General features: G+C 35.5%; 1 protein-coding gene across 2 annotated transcripts in view; it reads left to right on the forward strand.

The window, feature by feature from the left end:
- Positions 1-16,737, forward strand: part of PSME4 (proteasome activator subunit 4) — a 59,790-nt gene that overhangs the window by 38,876 nt on the left and 4,177 nt on the right. For both annotated transcript variants that reach the window (XM_030448260.1, XM_030448261.1), the window contains 18 exons: positions 511-720; positions 1,408-1,544; positions 1,847-1,900; positions 2,703-2,832; positions 3,360-3,441; positions 3,975-4,128; positions 4,643-4,712; positions 5,406-5,531; positions 5,865-6,017; positions 6,764-6,868; positions 7,518-7,609; positions 7,985-8,116; positions 8,390-8,598; positions 8,902-8,987; positions 9,776-9,904; positions 10,799-10,954; positions 15,010-15,172; positions 16,162-16,295. In XM_030448260.1, the coding sequence (XP_030304120.1) occupies positions 511-720; positions 1,408-1,544; positions 1,847-1,900; positions 2,703-2,832; positions 3,360-3,441; positions 3,975-4,128; positions 4,643-4,712; positions 5,406-5,531; positions 5,865-6,017; positions 6,764-6,868; positions 7,518-7,609; positions 7,985-8,116; positions 8,390-8,598; positions 8,902-8,987; positions 9,776-9,904; positions 10,799-10,954; positions 15,010-15,172; positions 16,162-16,295 (2,322 nt within the window). The remainder of the gene's footprint in view (positions 1-510; positions 721-1,407; positions 1,545-1,846; positions 1,901-2,702; positions 2,833-3,359; positions 3,442-3,974; positions 4,129-4,642; positions 4,713-5,405; positions 5,532-5,864; positions 6,018-6,763; positions 6,869-7,517; positions 7,610-7,984; positions 8,117-8,389; positions 8,599-8,901; positions 8,988-9,775; positions 9,905-10,798; positions 10,955-15,009; positions 15,173-16,161; positions 16,296-16,737) is intronic.

Consider the following 16,737-nt stretch of genomic DNA (forward strand, 5'->3'; position numbering starts at 1 on the left):
GGACTCTTGTCATGTGGTCAGAACAGCAGCTGTGGCCTATTACTGTGCTTCAGCTACATGCTAGATCCTATCAGACAGCATGTGATTGCATTGCTTGCATATCTTATCTCTTCTTGTTTCTTGATTATAATTTTCTTCTGCTATCCATGTACCTCCCTTTCTCCATCCCTGTCTCATCTCGGTTAAGCAATGATTTTTCCTGATCATTCCCAGTTTTGCTACACTTAGAGCATCTGCTACAGTACCTGAGTTTGGTATTTCTGACCGCTACCAGGCAGTTATAGCCTATACGATATCACTGATGTGCTTACCCAGGTACTGTTCTTCTTGTAAGACTCTGCTCCCAAAAAGGTCTTCAGGACTTCATTCTAATTGCCTGTGAAATTTGGCTGTTTCTCACATAACCCCCACTTAATTTTTTTTCTCTGTGTGTGCATGCTTATGTAGATAGATGTCACTTACATATGAACAATGCTTTAACTTGCTGAAATTACATCTTTTGTTTTACAGGGTGCCTTATATTGTCTTCTTGGAAATCACAGTGGAGTATGTTTGGCAAATCTTCATGACTGGGACTGTATTGCGCAGACATGGCCAGCAATTGTTTCTTCTGGGCTTAGCAAAGCTATGTCCTTGGAGAAACCATCCATAGTGAGACTATTTGATGACCTCGCAGAAAAAATCCATCGACAGTATGAGACAATTGGATTGGACTTTGCAGTAAGTAACAGAGTGCTTGGTGTTAGTATCTTGGATTTTGAGAGCATTAGATTACATAAATGTTTGAGACTTGTGTGGTGTTTGAATATTCTAATGTTGATCGTGTTCTAGTTTATGTCACAGAGTATGTTGATGTGTGTTTTTGAGACTGAACTAATAAATTTTACTGTAATATTATTGGAATTTGTTATTTTTATTAACTTCTAAGGAAGCCTGTTACAGAAACAAAATTTTAGTTGGCTTTTTGGTGTTACTTAGTGTGGGTCTTGTGAAGGTGTATTTTAATAGGACAGCATCATCAAATTAATATTATCAGTATTTGTAGCATTATGCTGCTGTTCTAACACGCAGTACTTGGGACACAACTGCCTCTTGCCTTGGCAGAGGGATAAATGGTATGGTACTAATTTTAAAGAATGAGTGGCAATAATAAAAATATTTTATTATCAATTTTCCTGCTTAAGGAAATATTAAAGTTTGTATTTACCTTAATTTTAAAATACAGTAAAACATGTACTTGGAGAAATAATTCTACTGTGTGAGCACAAAAGCTGTCTTCCCCACCTCTTCATGGACTTGTTTTATGCAGATAGGAAATTTTACACTCTGCATATTTCAAAACAGAAACAAACATAAAAAACTTAAAAGTTGCTGCTGGTCCCAAATCTTTGCATTCTCTGTCAATAGGTTCCAGAGAAATGTGTTGAGATAGCTGTTATGCTACAGAAATCAGAACACCAAAGTTCAAACTTCACAGGTCTTCCTTCAGAAGAAATTCAGTTAGGAATTCAGCGACAGAAAGAAAAGAATGCTGAGGCTCTGAGGTAAACTAAACTTCCCTAAACACTAGGTTATACTATGTAATATTTACATTAAATATAATAATCCAAAATTATTAAATTATAAAGTACTGTAGTCTTTATGCATGCTAAGTTTCTTGAATTTATCTTCTCTGACTTGGCAGCCTCTCTCCTCTACTCTCCTATTTCCTCCCTTCCTCCTCCTCTTTCCTGTCCTCCCCGTTGGTGCTGTGTTTACTTCATTGCCTTTTTTGAGGAACTTTAGTTCTATTTTTAAAGGGTTATCCGAGTATCGTTTGGTTGATGATTTCTTCTTTTTCCCTCAGAAACTACGAAAATTTGGTCAACATGCTGCTGGACTGTGTGGAGCAAAGAAATCTGTAAGTTTCCCTTTCTGTGCATGAGAAATTGTGGGGGCTGGGTTGCAGGTGGCTGCATGAATAAATCTCATTTGCATCGAGATGGCATGACCAGAACTGAGTAATACTGCCTCACCCTTGAGATAGTTGTCCAAAAGCAGTATATTAGTAGCAATCTTCCATGAAATGTATTGTAGCCAGTTCCTTGAAGAGCTTTTCCAAAGGTATCTGCTGAAACTGAATTTCTGGAGGGACTCGTGCACTGGTGTATGAATTCTGCTTCCCAAACAGGAAGATAAAGGCCAGTGTAGGGGAGTCTTCAGCATTACTGTCTCCTATGAAAAGTAGTGAATGAATAATGAATTTATTTTCATTGGGAGCTTGATTTGTTAATTTAAGGCATCATCAAATCTTGAAGCTAAGCTTTGTTGGTAATGACTTTGACCTGTTGTGGGTTTTTTTAATAATTTAAAAAAAAAATTTCTGGGGATAAATGTTGTGTTCTGTCTTTGAATACGTAGCATAATATTTGTGTATACAAACATCAAAATAATACCCATACTGGTCTGTATTTTACATTAAAATACCCAGATCCAAAAGGGATCATTAACTGAATATGGTTGATTGCACTTTCCTGTTCCCAGAGCTCTGGAAGTTTCCTTAATTGACAGTTAAGCTCATTGACGATAGCAGTGACATAGAACATTACTTATGTTAGTCCAAACATTTTTACATAATCTTAATATGTAAAACCATTTCTGTGCAAAAGCAGTACATGCAACTATGTTACTTACTGTGTGTTTTGAATATTTTTTTTTTCCAGTCCCTGGAAGTTCGAGCACATCAGCATTGGTTTTCTGTCTCTACTCCTGAGGGATGATAGGGTACTGCCTGTCCGTGCCATAAAATTTTTTGTGGAGTGTCTCAACCATGATGCAATTGTAGTTCGTAAGGTAAACCCAACATAATTAAATTTTTTGATTTTGCAGCTCATGGGATGGGGGTTTAGCTCAAATGTTGATAAAGGACAAAAAATGACAAGACAATACCGTCTAAAGTCTGTAAAGTGTGAAAATGTGGAACATACTTGCTCATTTTTACTTAATTCAGAATTATTTTGTGAAATTTCTTTTTAAGGTGTCTGTTTTTTTCCCATCTGCAGCTTATTTTACTTGAAGGGAATCATCGTCGATGTGCTATATTTGTGCCTTTCATTCTGCTTGAAATGATTAGTGGGGAGGTTTTTCTGGGCTATAAAGGGCACAGTTCAATCATGTCCTATATCTCCTGAAAATGGGTGTGATTGCTTCTTTATAGGAAGTATCAGCCACCTGGGTGACAGTGTTCACTATTATGCTCACTAACTTTTTAGTGTAGCAAGTAACTGGCTTAAAATGTGTTTATGATAAGATGGTTGCACACATCCTTCTGAAAGGAAATGTATGGAATGGATACAGTAATGCCAGTTTCTTTCTTTTAGGTGGCCATCTCGGCTGTGGCTGGTATTCTTAAGCAGCTTAAGAGAACACACAAGAAAGTGCCCATCTGCCCTTATGAAATAAGTAAGTTTTATTTAGTAGAAGAACGTCTTTATGACACTTATCCTTAAATTCTTTTCATAAGCACATTTTTATGGTTCAGTTAAACGTAGAATCTCAAGCTTTTTATTTCTCTCTTAATATTCTAAGCAAGAAGAATTGGGCAATATAATTGGTCATTTTTCCAGTGTTTTATGTGCAAGTATTAAGCTATTTACTTACTTGAAGTGAGTTCTCTGAAGTGTGCTAGAACTTCTCTTAGAAGGCTTTTAAAAATTTGCAGAAAAAAAAACTTGCAGAAAGCTGTGAAAAGAATTTGTATATCTCATTTCTTTTAATAATTTCAAATGGCATATTTATATAAATTTCTAAAAGACAGAATCTCTTCTGTTACTGTTAAGGTTGCTTTTGGTCTCCTTGGGCAAATCTCATTACAGATTTAATTGGGGTGAGGGATACATATCCTCTCTTTAGCATCCTTTTATTAACAGTCCCAGCAAACCTTGAGTTCCTCTTAATGAACAAATTTGACAGAGTATAAATTCCTCTTTAACCAGGTGGGAGCACAAAGCCTTCCAGCATCCAGGCTGGTGACAGACCAGATAACCAGTGGCTGCACTATGACAGTCAGAGTTTACCAAAGACCAAGGAAGCTTGGGAGTCATGTTGTTTTGTGGAGAAAACACACTGGGGATATTATACCTGGCCTCAGTGAGTATCATTAAGCATGAAGGTAGACTTGTGAGAGTCTGCAGAAAAAAACCGGAACAGTGGGAAATGGAATAATATTTGTTGGGTTTAAATTTGTAATTGAAACAAAAAAAGCCACTAATGGTTTACTTCACCTTTGTGTTCCTTGCTTGTTTTACCCTTTCGGGGTGTATTTTGTGGGGCCTTTTTAGTTGTTTTAATGGTTTGGTTTCTACCTGTTTATCTTTGGAGTTTGTGAGTACTATAGGCACATACTTCATACGGCTATTTAACTGCTGGTTTTAAAATGAAGTATATATGCTTGAAAGTTGTATAGTTGTGAAATATTCAGAATATCCTATCACTAATAATTCTGGATTGCTTGCTGTAGCACAACCTTTATAACATTTAACTTTAAGTTTTTCACTTTGGGAGTTGATTATAAATCCTATTTAGCATAGAGAAGATAGAAACTAGTAGTAAGCTTTATTTCATTTTGAAATGTGTTGCTACATTTAGTTTCTTTGATATTCAGAACTATGACAGTTTATGCTCCAGTTGAACATCAACCAAAGCTTGGTCGAAGAAGAGATGAGCTGACAGAGGTAAGGGTTTCAGTGTGTTTCTATTCTGTGGGTTTTTAAATTCTATTTTTTTTTTAGTGTTGTCCACAGATAACTGTGGCAATCAAATTCCCTTCTCTCTTTTAAACAAAGTACTGCTTGCCATTTGAAGAGTGTTGCACAAAATGTATGGAAACGGGTTTGTTTTGCTTAATTTGAAGGCCAAGATGGAGATTGGGCTCACTATGCAGTTTTGTGGCTATGTGAATGTAATAAATTTTAACAAGCAAGACATTTTAAATTGTAATTTTCTACTAAATTTTCACACTTAATGTGTTAGCATATGAGAAGACATTAAGGTAATAATGTATTGCAGATTCTCTGTCAACTGTCATGGAATATCTGTATTAATGAGCACTTCTGTTCCTTTTCAAGTTTTTGTCAGAGTTAAGAATGAAGTAATTACGACAGTGGGAATTACTGCTTTGTAGGGGTTATGCTAGTGAGAGGAAAGACAATCCAAAGTCTTTACTGAAATTAAAAATCGGGAGTCTTGCAAAATATTGCTGAATACTTCCTGAGAAATGAAGGAGGAGATGGATAACCAAGGCATGATTTTTGCCAAACATAGAATTGAAATGAAAAATTAAAACTTGAGAAGATTGGGATATTGCTGTGACAGTCAAGCACCTCAGAACTAATTGGTTTTGTTGTTTTGGTTTTGTTTTGTTACAGGCAGAACAGATTATATATGATCACTTTTCTGATCCGAAGTTTGTTGAGCAGTTAATAAAATTTTTGTCTTTAGAAGACAGAAAAGGGAAAGATAAATTTAATCCTCGACGATTTTGCCTCTTCAAGGTAACTGGAGTTCAACACTTCCATTTTGTAGATAATTATCAAAGTATGGGGAAGCCACATGCTACCTGGTTTATGCCCCACTGTTGCAAAATGTAGATTTTTAAAGGCATGCTGCTATGATTAATCCTATGAATCCTCTCTTCTGATTAACTGCTTAGGGAAACATTTAGAGTCATATAAAAGAACATAGAACATTTGCATATAATTCTATTGCAAAAACAAAGTAATTTAACTTTCTTTATATTCAAATATCAAGAGTTTGACAATTTTATGTTCTTAGGAAGTTAGAGGCTTAGACAATTACAGCAGACACTCTCACATCTTGTTTTCCAGGGCCTGTTCAGAAACTTTGATGATGCCTTCTTGCCAGTTCTTCAACCCCACTTAGAACGACTTGTGGCAGACTCCCATGAAAGCACCCAGAGATGTGTAGCTGAAATTATAGCAGGCTTAATAAGAGGTTCTAAACACTGGACGTTTGAGAAGGTGCTGAAGTAGTATTTTTGAGTGATTCATGGAAGTTAAGGAATAAGTCTGAATTATTAAGAAAATAAAGCATACGAAGTTGAGGGCTTTTAATGTGTCACCAAGGACTGGAAAATGTTGGAACACATAGTGCTTCATTGTCAAACTTCGAAGCATAGCTTGATTTGGTGCCCATTTAGGTGTTAACAAAATGTTTCAAGAGCGAAACTGAGAACAATTTGTTGGGAAGGAGATACCAAAGCTGACATGGTTTCTAATTTCTGATTAGAGTAAGGACTTCTGTCCACCTTGGATGATGACATCTTTATTTAGTCTAGACCTAGTTGTCTAGCTTATCTTCAAATATGCTGAAAAATAATTCTGTGAGAATAAATTCCTTAATGAAAAAATAAAAAATAAAACATAAAATGGGAGGAGAGGAAGTCCTTGGGGTGTACAAGACTGCTATCTATCCAAAGCAAAGTGTGTGCAATATCTGTTACAATGTACTTTTAATTCGCCATGTAAGTGGTCTATACTTAGTCTGCAGTATTTCTAAACACATTTGAAACACGATGAAAATTATTCCTCAAATCTTATTTCAGGTGGTATTTTGTTTTTTAATAAATACTGTACAATAGTTCCTTCCAGAATCTTTATTCTTTTTCTATGATTTAAAAAGATAAAAGGATTTGGATTCACAGAAGTCAAATGGTCATTTTGCACTTAAATAGACAAATCTTGCCTTTTGCCTTTTTGTTGAGCAGGTGGAAAAACTTTGGAAGATTCTCTGTCCATTGCTTCGAACGGCTTTATCCAACATTACAGTGGAAACATATAACGATTGGGGCACATGCATAGCAACCTCCTGTGTAAGTATCCCACTGTTAGTCTTGTAAAGCTGTATCCAAATGGCCAAGTTTTACTGACGCTGTGTAAATAAGAGCTTTATGAACAGAGGGATTTGGGTGTATTTTATCAGCTAAAACTGAGAACTCTGAGTATAAAAAATAACCATTTCAAAATTAAGTATTTTCTTTCTGTAACATTGTATTTGTCTGCAAAGGGCGAAAGGCAGCAATTTCTGAAAAAGCTATGAAAAGTTCAGTATTTTAGAAGAGCTGTCCACTGGACTTAGGAGTTGGCGTGTCTGAGCAGCAGGGTAAATGGTAGGCTACAAACACCTTGGATCAGTAATTCTTCAAAGTCACTTGGGAAAATTCAGCATAGTTTGGCAGACAAAACCCTGGCAATTAACTACCAAAATTTGTTCATACTTATAAGAAATGAAGCAAGTCGTTCTATTATGATCATTGTATTTACCAAATAATTAAAAGTGTGTGTGGTTTCACTGGATTTTACTCCTGTTGAGGTTTATACTGAAGTTTAGCTTTGCACTTGCTTAATAAGATAATTACAAGGGATGCAAAGACCATCTCTGTCAAAACTTGGGTAGTTTATACATTATAAGTATTTTTTTAAATCTTCAGTTTACTTACATTTCTCTCCATTTGTTTTCAGGAGAGCAGAGATCCTAGGAAACTGCACTGGTTATTTGAGTTGCTGTTGGAATCTCCGTTGAGTGGCGAAGGAGGATCATTTGTAGATGCATGGTAAAATTAAACTGTTCTGTTGTGGCTGAATAAAGAAGGAAATATAGCATAAATAAAATGTATTGAAAGCATATTGTGCCAGGTGGCTTGTAGAAGCAGGGGGAAAAAAGCACTCCTATTACTTTTCCCCACACAATGGCAGTTTTTTCATTATTATTTTTTAAAGGTAATAAATCTAGTTAGCAGAATGTGAGCTTTGGAACTGGCATAACAGCAGTACAGTTTTGTTCTGTATCCTTGATCCATCTTTGCATGCATTTCACTCACAGATAGTTTTATGCATTGACGCACACAAAACATGCCAAAAACAAGACTTAGAGGGGACTGAGGGAGGAACAATTTTCTATGACTAAGATGAGCTGTTCTGATTTCTAGCCGACTTTATGTACTGCAAGGTGGCCTTGCACAGCAAGAGTGGAGAGTCCCGGAACTGTTGCACAGACTGCTGAAGTATTTGGAACCCAAACTCACACAGGTTTACAAAAACGTCCGAGAGAGGATAGGAAGGTGAGTGGTCTCTTCTGCAGTTCTTGAGGTTTTTCTTTTCTTGGTTTTATTTGGGTCGTGTAATATCTAAATATTTATATTGAAAGTGGTTACTCTGTTCATTAATGCTGGCAATAGAAATTAGATAAATTATTGTTGAGATTTGCTTCAGAAACTTCAGGTGACTTGTCTTCTTTTGATTTTTACTGTATATGGCCTGTTATGATTATGGATGATCTCTCTCAGGAATCATGCTAACTGTATGTTTTTGCCTTCTTTGTGTGTTCTTTTTAGCGTTTTGACCTATATATTCATGATAGATGTTTCCTTGCCAAATACTGTTGCAACTAAATCTCCTCGTGTCCATGAATTTACCTCCCGGATACTTGAAAATCTTAAACCCCTTATGGAAGCAGATGAAGAAATTCAAAATCACGTTATGGAAGAAAATGGAGTTGGTGAACAAGATGAGCGAACTCAGGGCATTAAACTCTTGAAAACTAGTGAGTTACTTAATTAGGTTAAAAAATGGGGAGTATTTCAGGAGATGATGATTGAGGTCTGCAATATGGTTGCAGGATACAGTTTCACAAATTCACATCAGATTGTGGCTTCAGCAAAGTATCTCTTGTTTCAGACTTCAGGTTTATAAAGTCACCTTTATTAAGTCAGAATACCAGTACAGGTCTCCTTTATGATGTGAAAATTTCCCAGGCACTTCTTACGATAATTTTGGTCTGTGGTTGGTTTGGGGATCGTGTCTATTTTTTATCTTGATCAGTGATCATTTCTCTTCATAAAAACAGTTCTGAAGTGGCTGATGGCAAGTGCAGGACGGTCCTTTTCCACGGCTGTCACAGAGCAACTCCAGCTTTTACCTTTATTTTTCAAGGTATATGCTTTAATTGCTGCTTTATTAGTTATGTTTGATTAAATGAGGACTTTGTATATAAAGCAAAGTTATAAGGAACTTTTTAAATGAAAAAAAATAGTTATAATAAAAACATGCATGCAAGGAGGTCTGAATTATTTTTTTATGCTTATATATGTTTACAGCTGGTAATCTAGCCTCTTAAATAATTTGCTGACAATGATTTATAGGTCTGTGTTGTTTCTTTTCTGATTCTTATGTATGATTATACAATCCTTTCTAAATTACAATAGTCTCTTGTTTTTCCTGTTATTTCTATTTTTTCATGAAGCTGACTCATTCATAGCTACCTATCTGAAATAATATATATTTAGCATGCTCATGTCAATGGTCCCACAACAATGCACGTGGGCACAAAATAAAGGTTTACTTACGTGAAAGAGAATTTGAAATACTGGTAAATCTCTCTGGTTTGGGCTGACATCTGAAATATTAATTGGACTTGATAGCAAAAGAACTGCAGTGGGGGGAACTGAAGTCTTAATAGTATCCATTTAATCCTCCATAATCTGCTTCAGACTAGCCATACTGTTTAGATAAGTAATACATGTACAAGGAACCAGGGATCTCATGGTTGCTGACAATATTTTAACATTGTATCGATTGGTTTTCTTTGTATTTCACCTTTATATTAATTCTGGTTTTCCTAGGTAACTTTCCTTTCATGAGGTGAAATGAGAGTTTCAGGATTTAGCTGTTACCAGTGCTTATTTACTAACACAAGCCTCCCCCACCCCGTTCTTCTATAGATTGCACCTGTAGAAAATGACAACAGCTATGATGAACTCAAGAGAGATGCAAAGATGTGTTTGTCATTAATGTCTCAGGGTTTGCTGTATCCTCAGCAAGTGCCTTCAGTACTTCAGGTGCTAAAACAAGTGAGTATGGTCTAAATAGCTTAAGGCTTACTGTTAACTGGTGCACTCTAAGAAATAGTAAATGTGCTTCATTTTGTTTCCGACTTCAAAACATGAAAACCAACTAGTATCTTCATAAGAAAGTGAACAATATTTTAATAAATGAAAATTTAGTTCATCAGGAGACCACTTTAAGCCATGTTTCTCCATGAACATAATAAATCAAACTCCAGTTTCAAATTAGTTGTCACATAAAGAATTGCCCTTTAATCCCCTGTACAGCTTTCTGAAAAACAACAACAGATACAGATGTCCTCTTGAATTAAATAGTTCATTCTCTAGACAGCTTGTCATGTAAGAAATCATTTTTTTTCCCCAAGTCCTTCAAGATCAGTCAGTAGTAAAATTACCTATTACAAAATGTTGGCGTGAGCTGAACACAGCTAAAACAGTAACTGCTCTGTTGCAAGCCAGGCTGTAGCCATGCCTGTTGCTTTCAATAAATTGGGCTTGCATAAATCTGTGGAGTTGAAAGTAAAGGAACTTAATTTTTTTTTTTTAATCCATATCCACTGTATAGAAAATATATATATATATGTACTCAAGCAGAATGGAATTTCTGGTTTAATTATGTCAGCCTTATGACTAATGCTGAAATTAATCAAAGAGAGAAACATGTCTACTTTGTCTTTTATGCTATTAGGTATCCATTAAATAACAGTGTGCTTTGAAAGTTAAGCCTGTAATTATTATTTAGATAATAACTGTCTGCTTTTGAAAATGAAGAGTGCATGAAACAAAAATATCTGAATAAGGGAAGTTATTTATGACTATACCCAAAACCTTTTTTCTCAAATATTGTTAGCTTACATTTCCTTCACATTCTTCTACTCTAATACTTATTTTCACTTGTAGACAGCAAGAAGCAATTCTTGGCATGCTAGGTATACCATATTAACCTACCTTCAGACTATGGTGTTCTACAATCTCTTTATCTTTCTCAACAATGAAGAAGCAGTCAATGACATTAGATGGCTGGTTATAAAACTCCTGGAAGATGAGCAGCTTGAGGCAAGTAATACCTTTGTTTTACATGATTGGTTTCTTGACCATATCAAGTTTTATGAAAAAGCTACTGGTTGTAAATTAATGCAGTAAGTATTTCTAGCTTAGCATTCTTGTGGTTTTGAAAATAGGGATTTATTTCATATTGCATTTTTCTTTAATATTCTATTGCGTGAAAACAGCTGCTTACAAAAAACTTAAGGATTCTCCTGCTTTTCCAACAGAATGGAACACTGCTTTGTTTCATTCTTAGATGAGGTACAACAGAAATAGGGATTTTACGACAATTATTAGTATGGATGTTGGTAGAAAAGCGAACTTCCAACACGGTAAAATGCCTTCCTATATGAAAAATGTATTGAGCTATTTATTACTCTAAAGATCTGTTTCCCTTTTAAGCATATCTTAGTAATGACAAAAATACTTTCTATACATCTAGCTCCATAAGGAAGTATTTATTTAGTTATAGGTAGTTTTTTTCATAGTTTTTTGAAAGAAGTATGTGTCATAGAATAGAATTTGTGTAGCAGATGCTGCTACTGATGGTGTTACGTGTCTCAAAAAGCTAGTAGTTTGTAAACGTACTTGTCAGTGTGACAAGTTTTTGTATGCCTCAGGCTAATGATAGTTCAGTATATATACAAATGGAAGGAGATAAAATCCAAAATCTTGGCTGTGGTACATGGATGTTGTTGAAGATCCATGTGGGAACTTTGTGTGCTCTTAGAGATACTATCAGGGTCAAGCTTGTTCTCGGGAAGGGGGGCGGCGGGGGGGGAATAAACGTTCCCTATGTGAATTACTGAGTCTTGTTTTTCAGGCTCACAAAAGCTGGGGAAAATCATGACAGTATTTTATTCACTATTATTAAAACTTTAATTCTTACTATTTACAGAACTGAAGGCTTGTATCAAATTATGTGAATTGAAGTATGTTTGATCACTTCAACCACAACTAAGAATATCTAGTGTTGACCTCCTGTCTGTTTGATTTGCCCTGTCCCATCATTTTCACTGTTTTTTGTCCTGTTGGCAAATATCAAAGTCCCTGGTTTAGATGCTTGGTGCTTTTTATTATTTCTAGAAGAACTAGAATGTTCTGAAGTATGATATCCTTTGCCATAAATTATCCAGTTCTGGGTTTTCCTTGAACCTACACTGAAAGCAGCAGTTACACCTGAAATGTGAAGCTTGTTTTCATGAACAGTGAATTGGAAATCATTTGAATATACAAAGCAAAATTTCTGTCTTAGTAGGCTTGAAGTTGCAAGCTCTGTAAGTGCATGTAATACTTAAAGAACAGCACTTAGACTGCTTGTCCAGCCTTGCTGATGTCAGTCAGCAGATGAGCTCTCATGTCTTTCATGCCGCTGTTTGCTGTGATGAGCTGCAAAGCAAAAGCTGGCAGTCCAGGCTTTTGTTTCCCACACTCATCAGAACCTCTTAATCTCGTGTCATTTTGAAAAACACATTCACTTTAATACAATTTATCTTGCTATTTTAAATGTAAAAAAAATTATCCTCCAATTCTTAACTACAGAGACACAATTGAAAAAAGCTCATCTATGTTCATACGCACTTACGCTCGTGTTGTTACCATGGAAGCATTTACTTTTCTTTGAAAAGTAATCTTGTTCTTTCTTGATAATAATTGGCAAGATATGCAGTACCTTGCTGGGTAATTTTTTTTTTTAAGTGCTAGATTTTCAAGGTCAGTGCGCTTTCAATAAAATCTCTGGCCTTAGCTAGCACTGGCTGTCTTTACCCGGTGAATTGATATTTTGGACCTTGGATTTAAAGATACTTTATTTTTTCTCCTCACAGAAAGGTGCCAGACCAAATGATACTGCAGATTTGGGGTTTTGCTTTAATATACAATTTATGTATTGCTAGAATTCTCAGCTTCCTGGTGATTTCATAATTTTTATAAAATCATTGCAACAAACCTTTGAGTGTCAGATGCCCTCACTGAATGTCAAATGGCAGTGTGACTGCAATATGAAGTGAGTGGGTCAGAGAACAGTCTGTATTGTATCAAACACAGATTTCATGCATCCAACTTTCAGCATAGGTCTAGGTTGAAAAATGCTGCACTTAACTAGAATTGTGGGAAGGTCTCTTTCTGAAAGTCAGAGGAGTTACGGTGCTGATGGAGTGCTATGAATGTGACTGTAGCTGAAAAATGGAAGAAATATACAATTGTGAAAAATGTCTCTGTGCACAGCAGCGTAACTACCATTGAATATCATGTCTAATTTTCATGTCTTACAGACACTTAGAGAGAGAGCGCTGCAGTAATGTTTTCAGTCTGGGAAAACATGTTTTGTGCTAAATATTTCTATTTGTGCAGTCAGAGGAAAAGTGAAAATAACTGAATTCAGCTTGGAGTTACAGTTAAAGTGGCAGCTTAGTTCATCTGAAAGCATCTTTCGTCCAGCTTTCTCATCCATAATCTGATATAGGAAGCTATCTGGGCACATGCTTCATATGTTTATATTTTTATAAATTAGTGAACTGAATACATAGCACTTTTGTTTTGATTTTTCATACTACACAGCAACATTACAGTAATGGAAATATTTTCTCATGTTTAAGTAGCTCCTTGCAAGTATTGCACTTAGATGTTGCTTGTGCTGTTGAATTTTTTTGTTCAGATACAGTTTTGTAGAGCTTGGTCAGTCAATTCTGACAAAAAAATATTCCCCAAACCATACTTAATTGGTAAGAGTATCAGCTCTACTATTTCTCTGTAGGTTTTATGTTCTTTAAGTCTTAACACGAGCGTGATCTGTAAATATAGTGTCAGATGTTATGAATTACTGGCTTCTAAGTGTATGGTTTTTTAAATTTTGCTTCTAGGTGCTTTTAGCAAAGCATTCCTACAGTTAGAATATTAATTTTGAAACAAAAGTAATTTTAATACAGAAAAGTGTAAATGAGGATAGTTCACATGGGAGCTTGCTCACTTCATAGCCAAGCTTCTTTCTATTCTTGGTCTTGCATTAGCACATTGTGTTTCATTTAATAGATGAGTTCCTAAGAGACTCACAAATTGCGGATAAACAATACTGGCAGACTTTCACTTCATACTGCTTTATGCTGCTAACGAAGTAGATCACGTTTGAATAATACATTACAGAAGTTTAAATTGAATGAAATCTCAAGATTATTGTTAACTTACTATGTTTAATTATTGCGGCACTTGCAGCTATACTTATTGCTTTGTGGAGGTTCAGAACATTATGTTCAAGGATGTGAGTTATTGTAATCTGCTGCATTGGTTTCCAAGTGCTGGTAGGTATTTGTACTCCAGAGACAAATGTTCTGGTTACAGTTACATGTAACAGTATGTACTTTACAAAAAAAACTGGCAGCTGCTGTCATTGTTTCAACAAGTTGCTTTGGTTTTCAGATTTATAAACCCTGGGAGGTTTTCATCAGCCTGCAATTACTCCAAGCAGAGGAGAGTTTGAGAGACTCCAGTTTAAATATGTTCTTATAGTTCTGTAACTTTACGGTTTTGGAATATTTAAGTAGATAGGTTAGTAATAGGGTTGGATTATACTTGCTTTTAAAGGCAGGTGACTGAGTTTTCTCAACTTGTTAGCCGCTAACAGTTGTTGTGGCAGTTTTAAAAAAAATCAAAAATGAGAGATCTGTGTTTTGAATGGTTTGGCAATTAGATGAAAACTTAGTCCTGTTCTTTTGGGTTTTTGTGTTACCAAAGAGAAGAATACTTTTCCAACCTGGAATGCTGGAATTTTAATGCTGGAGCACAATAGAACTGACTTGTTGTACATGAACCATTCGAGCTGTTGTTCTATACACTCTTTCTCTATTAAAATAGAACTTTTAAAATTAATTTTTTAAGAGCCGCAGAGTAAACTAACAGTAGTTTATCCTGCTACCTCATATTATAATATTTTAAATATTTTTCTTGGTCAGAGTTTTGGTAACTTGGCCTAACTAAATTTGCTGGAAAGATTATTAATAGCTTGAAGACCTGTTTTTTACAGTGCATATGTGTTTAGTAACTATGGTGTGTGCTGTCTCTGCTCATAGGTGAGAGAAATGGCTGCTACCACTCTAAGTGGTTTGCTACAGTGCAGTTTTCTCACAATGGATGGTCCCATGCAGACCCATTTTGAACAGCTGTGCAAGATGAGGTTACCAAAAAAACGAAAGCGTGATCTGGGATCAGTGATGGATACAATCCCTTCTGGTGGTAAGAAAATCGCTTCAGGTACTAAAATGATGCACATCATCTGGCTGGCAGGCTGGCAAGAAAGAAATATTTATTTTGTGATACAGTCAAATGCTTATTTTGTAAGTCCTCCAGATGGGCTAGGATTAGTCCTGTGGTTAAGCAGTGTTTAGAAAATGAACATACATCCAGAAAAAACATAAGGCCTGTTGCCCATGCAAATGTCTTTCCTTGCTAAGCATTCATAAATCATAATGGCAAATCACTTGTCCTTGTGTACCTTATTGCCTGATTCTGTGTATGTAGTGCAGATCCAAATCCCTGTTACCTGCTTCAATAATTTGATTTCCAGTATAAATGATGAATAAGAATACACTACTACTACAAAAAAGCAAATAATGTTTTTATGATGTATTCCTACATTAAACGAAAGCAATTAATTTTCCAGAAATGGCACTAAATTGAGATTTCTCCATTTTCCATGTGCACAGTTCAGATAGTTAAGTATGCAGATGATGAGGGATAGCTATTTCCTCGGTAAATAAGCTTCCTTAGCTGACACAATATATATAATTCCACTCCCTACCCACCTTACCTTCTGTTTGCTAGCAGTGTGGTTCTTTCATTCCTAAAAAACAAATCCCAGCACCCACAAAACCAAAACAAAGGAGATGCATACACTTGTGTGAATTCATTTGACTAGATAGTCTGTGGAACCGTCTGGTTCTCCATAGAAGGTAGAGATCTCTGTAGCAGGGTTGTTAGTTTCTTTAATTCAGAGTCAAAACTAATTCAATAGTTTGTATTAGTAATAGTCAATAGTCAGTATATTAGTCTAATTACAACACCTCTACTTAATATACAGGCTCCCTTAAGTCATTTCCAGCACTTGAAAACAGCTTTATTTTCACTGATAAACACTTTTAAATTTGTGGGTGTCATTAAGGGGGAAAGTCTTAGAGAAGGTAGTTGCACATTGCCCTATGTAAGTTAATTTCCTGCAATTGCAGACCTGGTGAAACGCCATGCTGGTGTGCTGGGACTTAGTGCCTGTATCTTGTCAAGTCCCTACGATGTACCCACCTGGATGCCACAGCTCCTTATGGATCTCAGTGCCCATCTTAATGATCCTCAGCCTATTGAGGTAAAATAATCATTTTTCTATCTAATATAACATGTAAAATACTCTTTACTCATTCTTGGTTCTCCTTTCCCAGAATTAAAAATAGGAACCTGTTAAGAAACTTAATTTCTGCTGCTTTTTATTATTTTATTCAAATACATGTCAAGTCATGGACTGCTGTTACATATTTTTTGTGGTAGTTCTGCTCTTGCTTTCAAATTTCAAGCATGAACTGAAAGCTACAAGAGCTCTATCTATAATGAGGAAAAACACTTCAATTTTAAAAAGTCACTTCTGTGTGTACTTAAAAAGAATTGGGTAGAATTAGCATTCTAGAAAAAGTGGACCTGAACAAAAAATTACTGAAATTTTTAAAATGAAGTTTTATAAGCAGCTCTAGAAACATGTTTTTAATTAAATAATTACCTTTAATTTTTTTTTCCGTCTGTTCAGTTGTGTTTAC

The sequence above is a fragment of the Calypte anna genome, chromosome 3 (genome assembly GCF_003957555.1).
Source record: "Calypte anna isolate BGI_N300 chromosome 3, bCalAnn1_v1.p, whole genome shotgun sequence".
Lineage (NCBI taxonomy): Eukaryota > Metazoa > Chordata > Aves > Apodiformes > Trochilidae > Calypte > Calypte anna.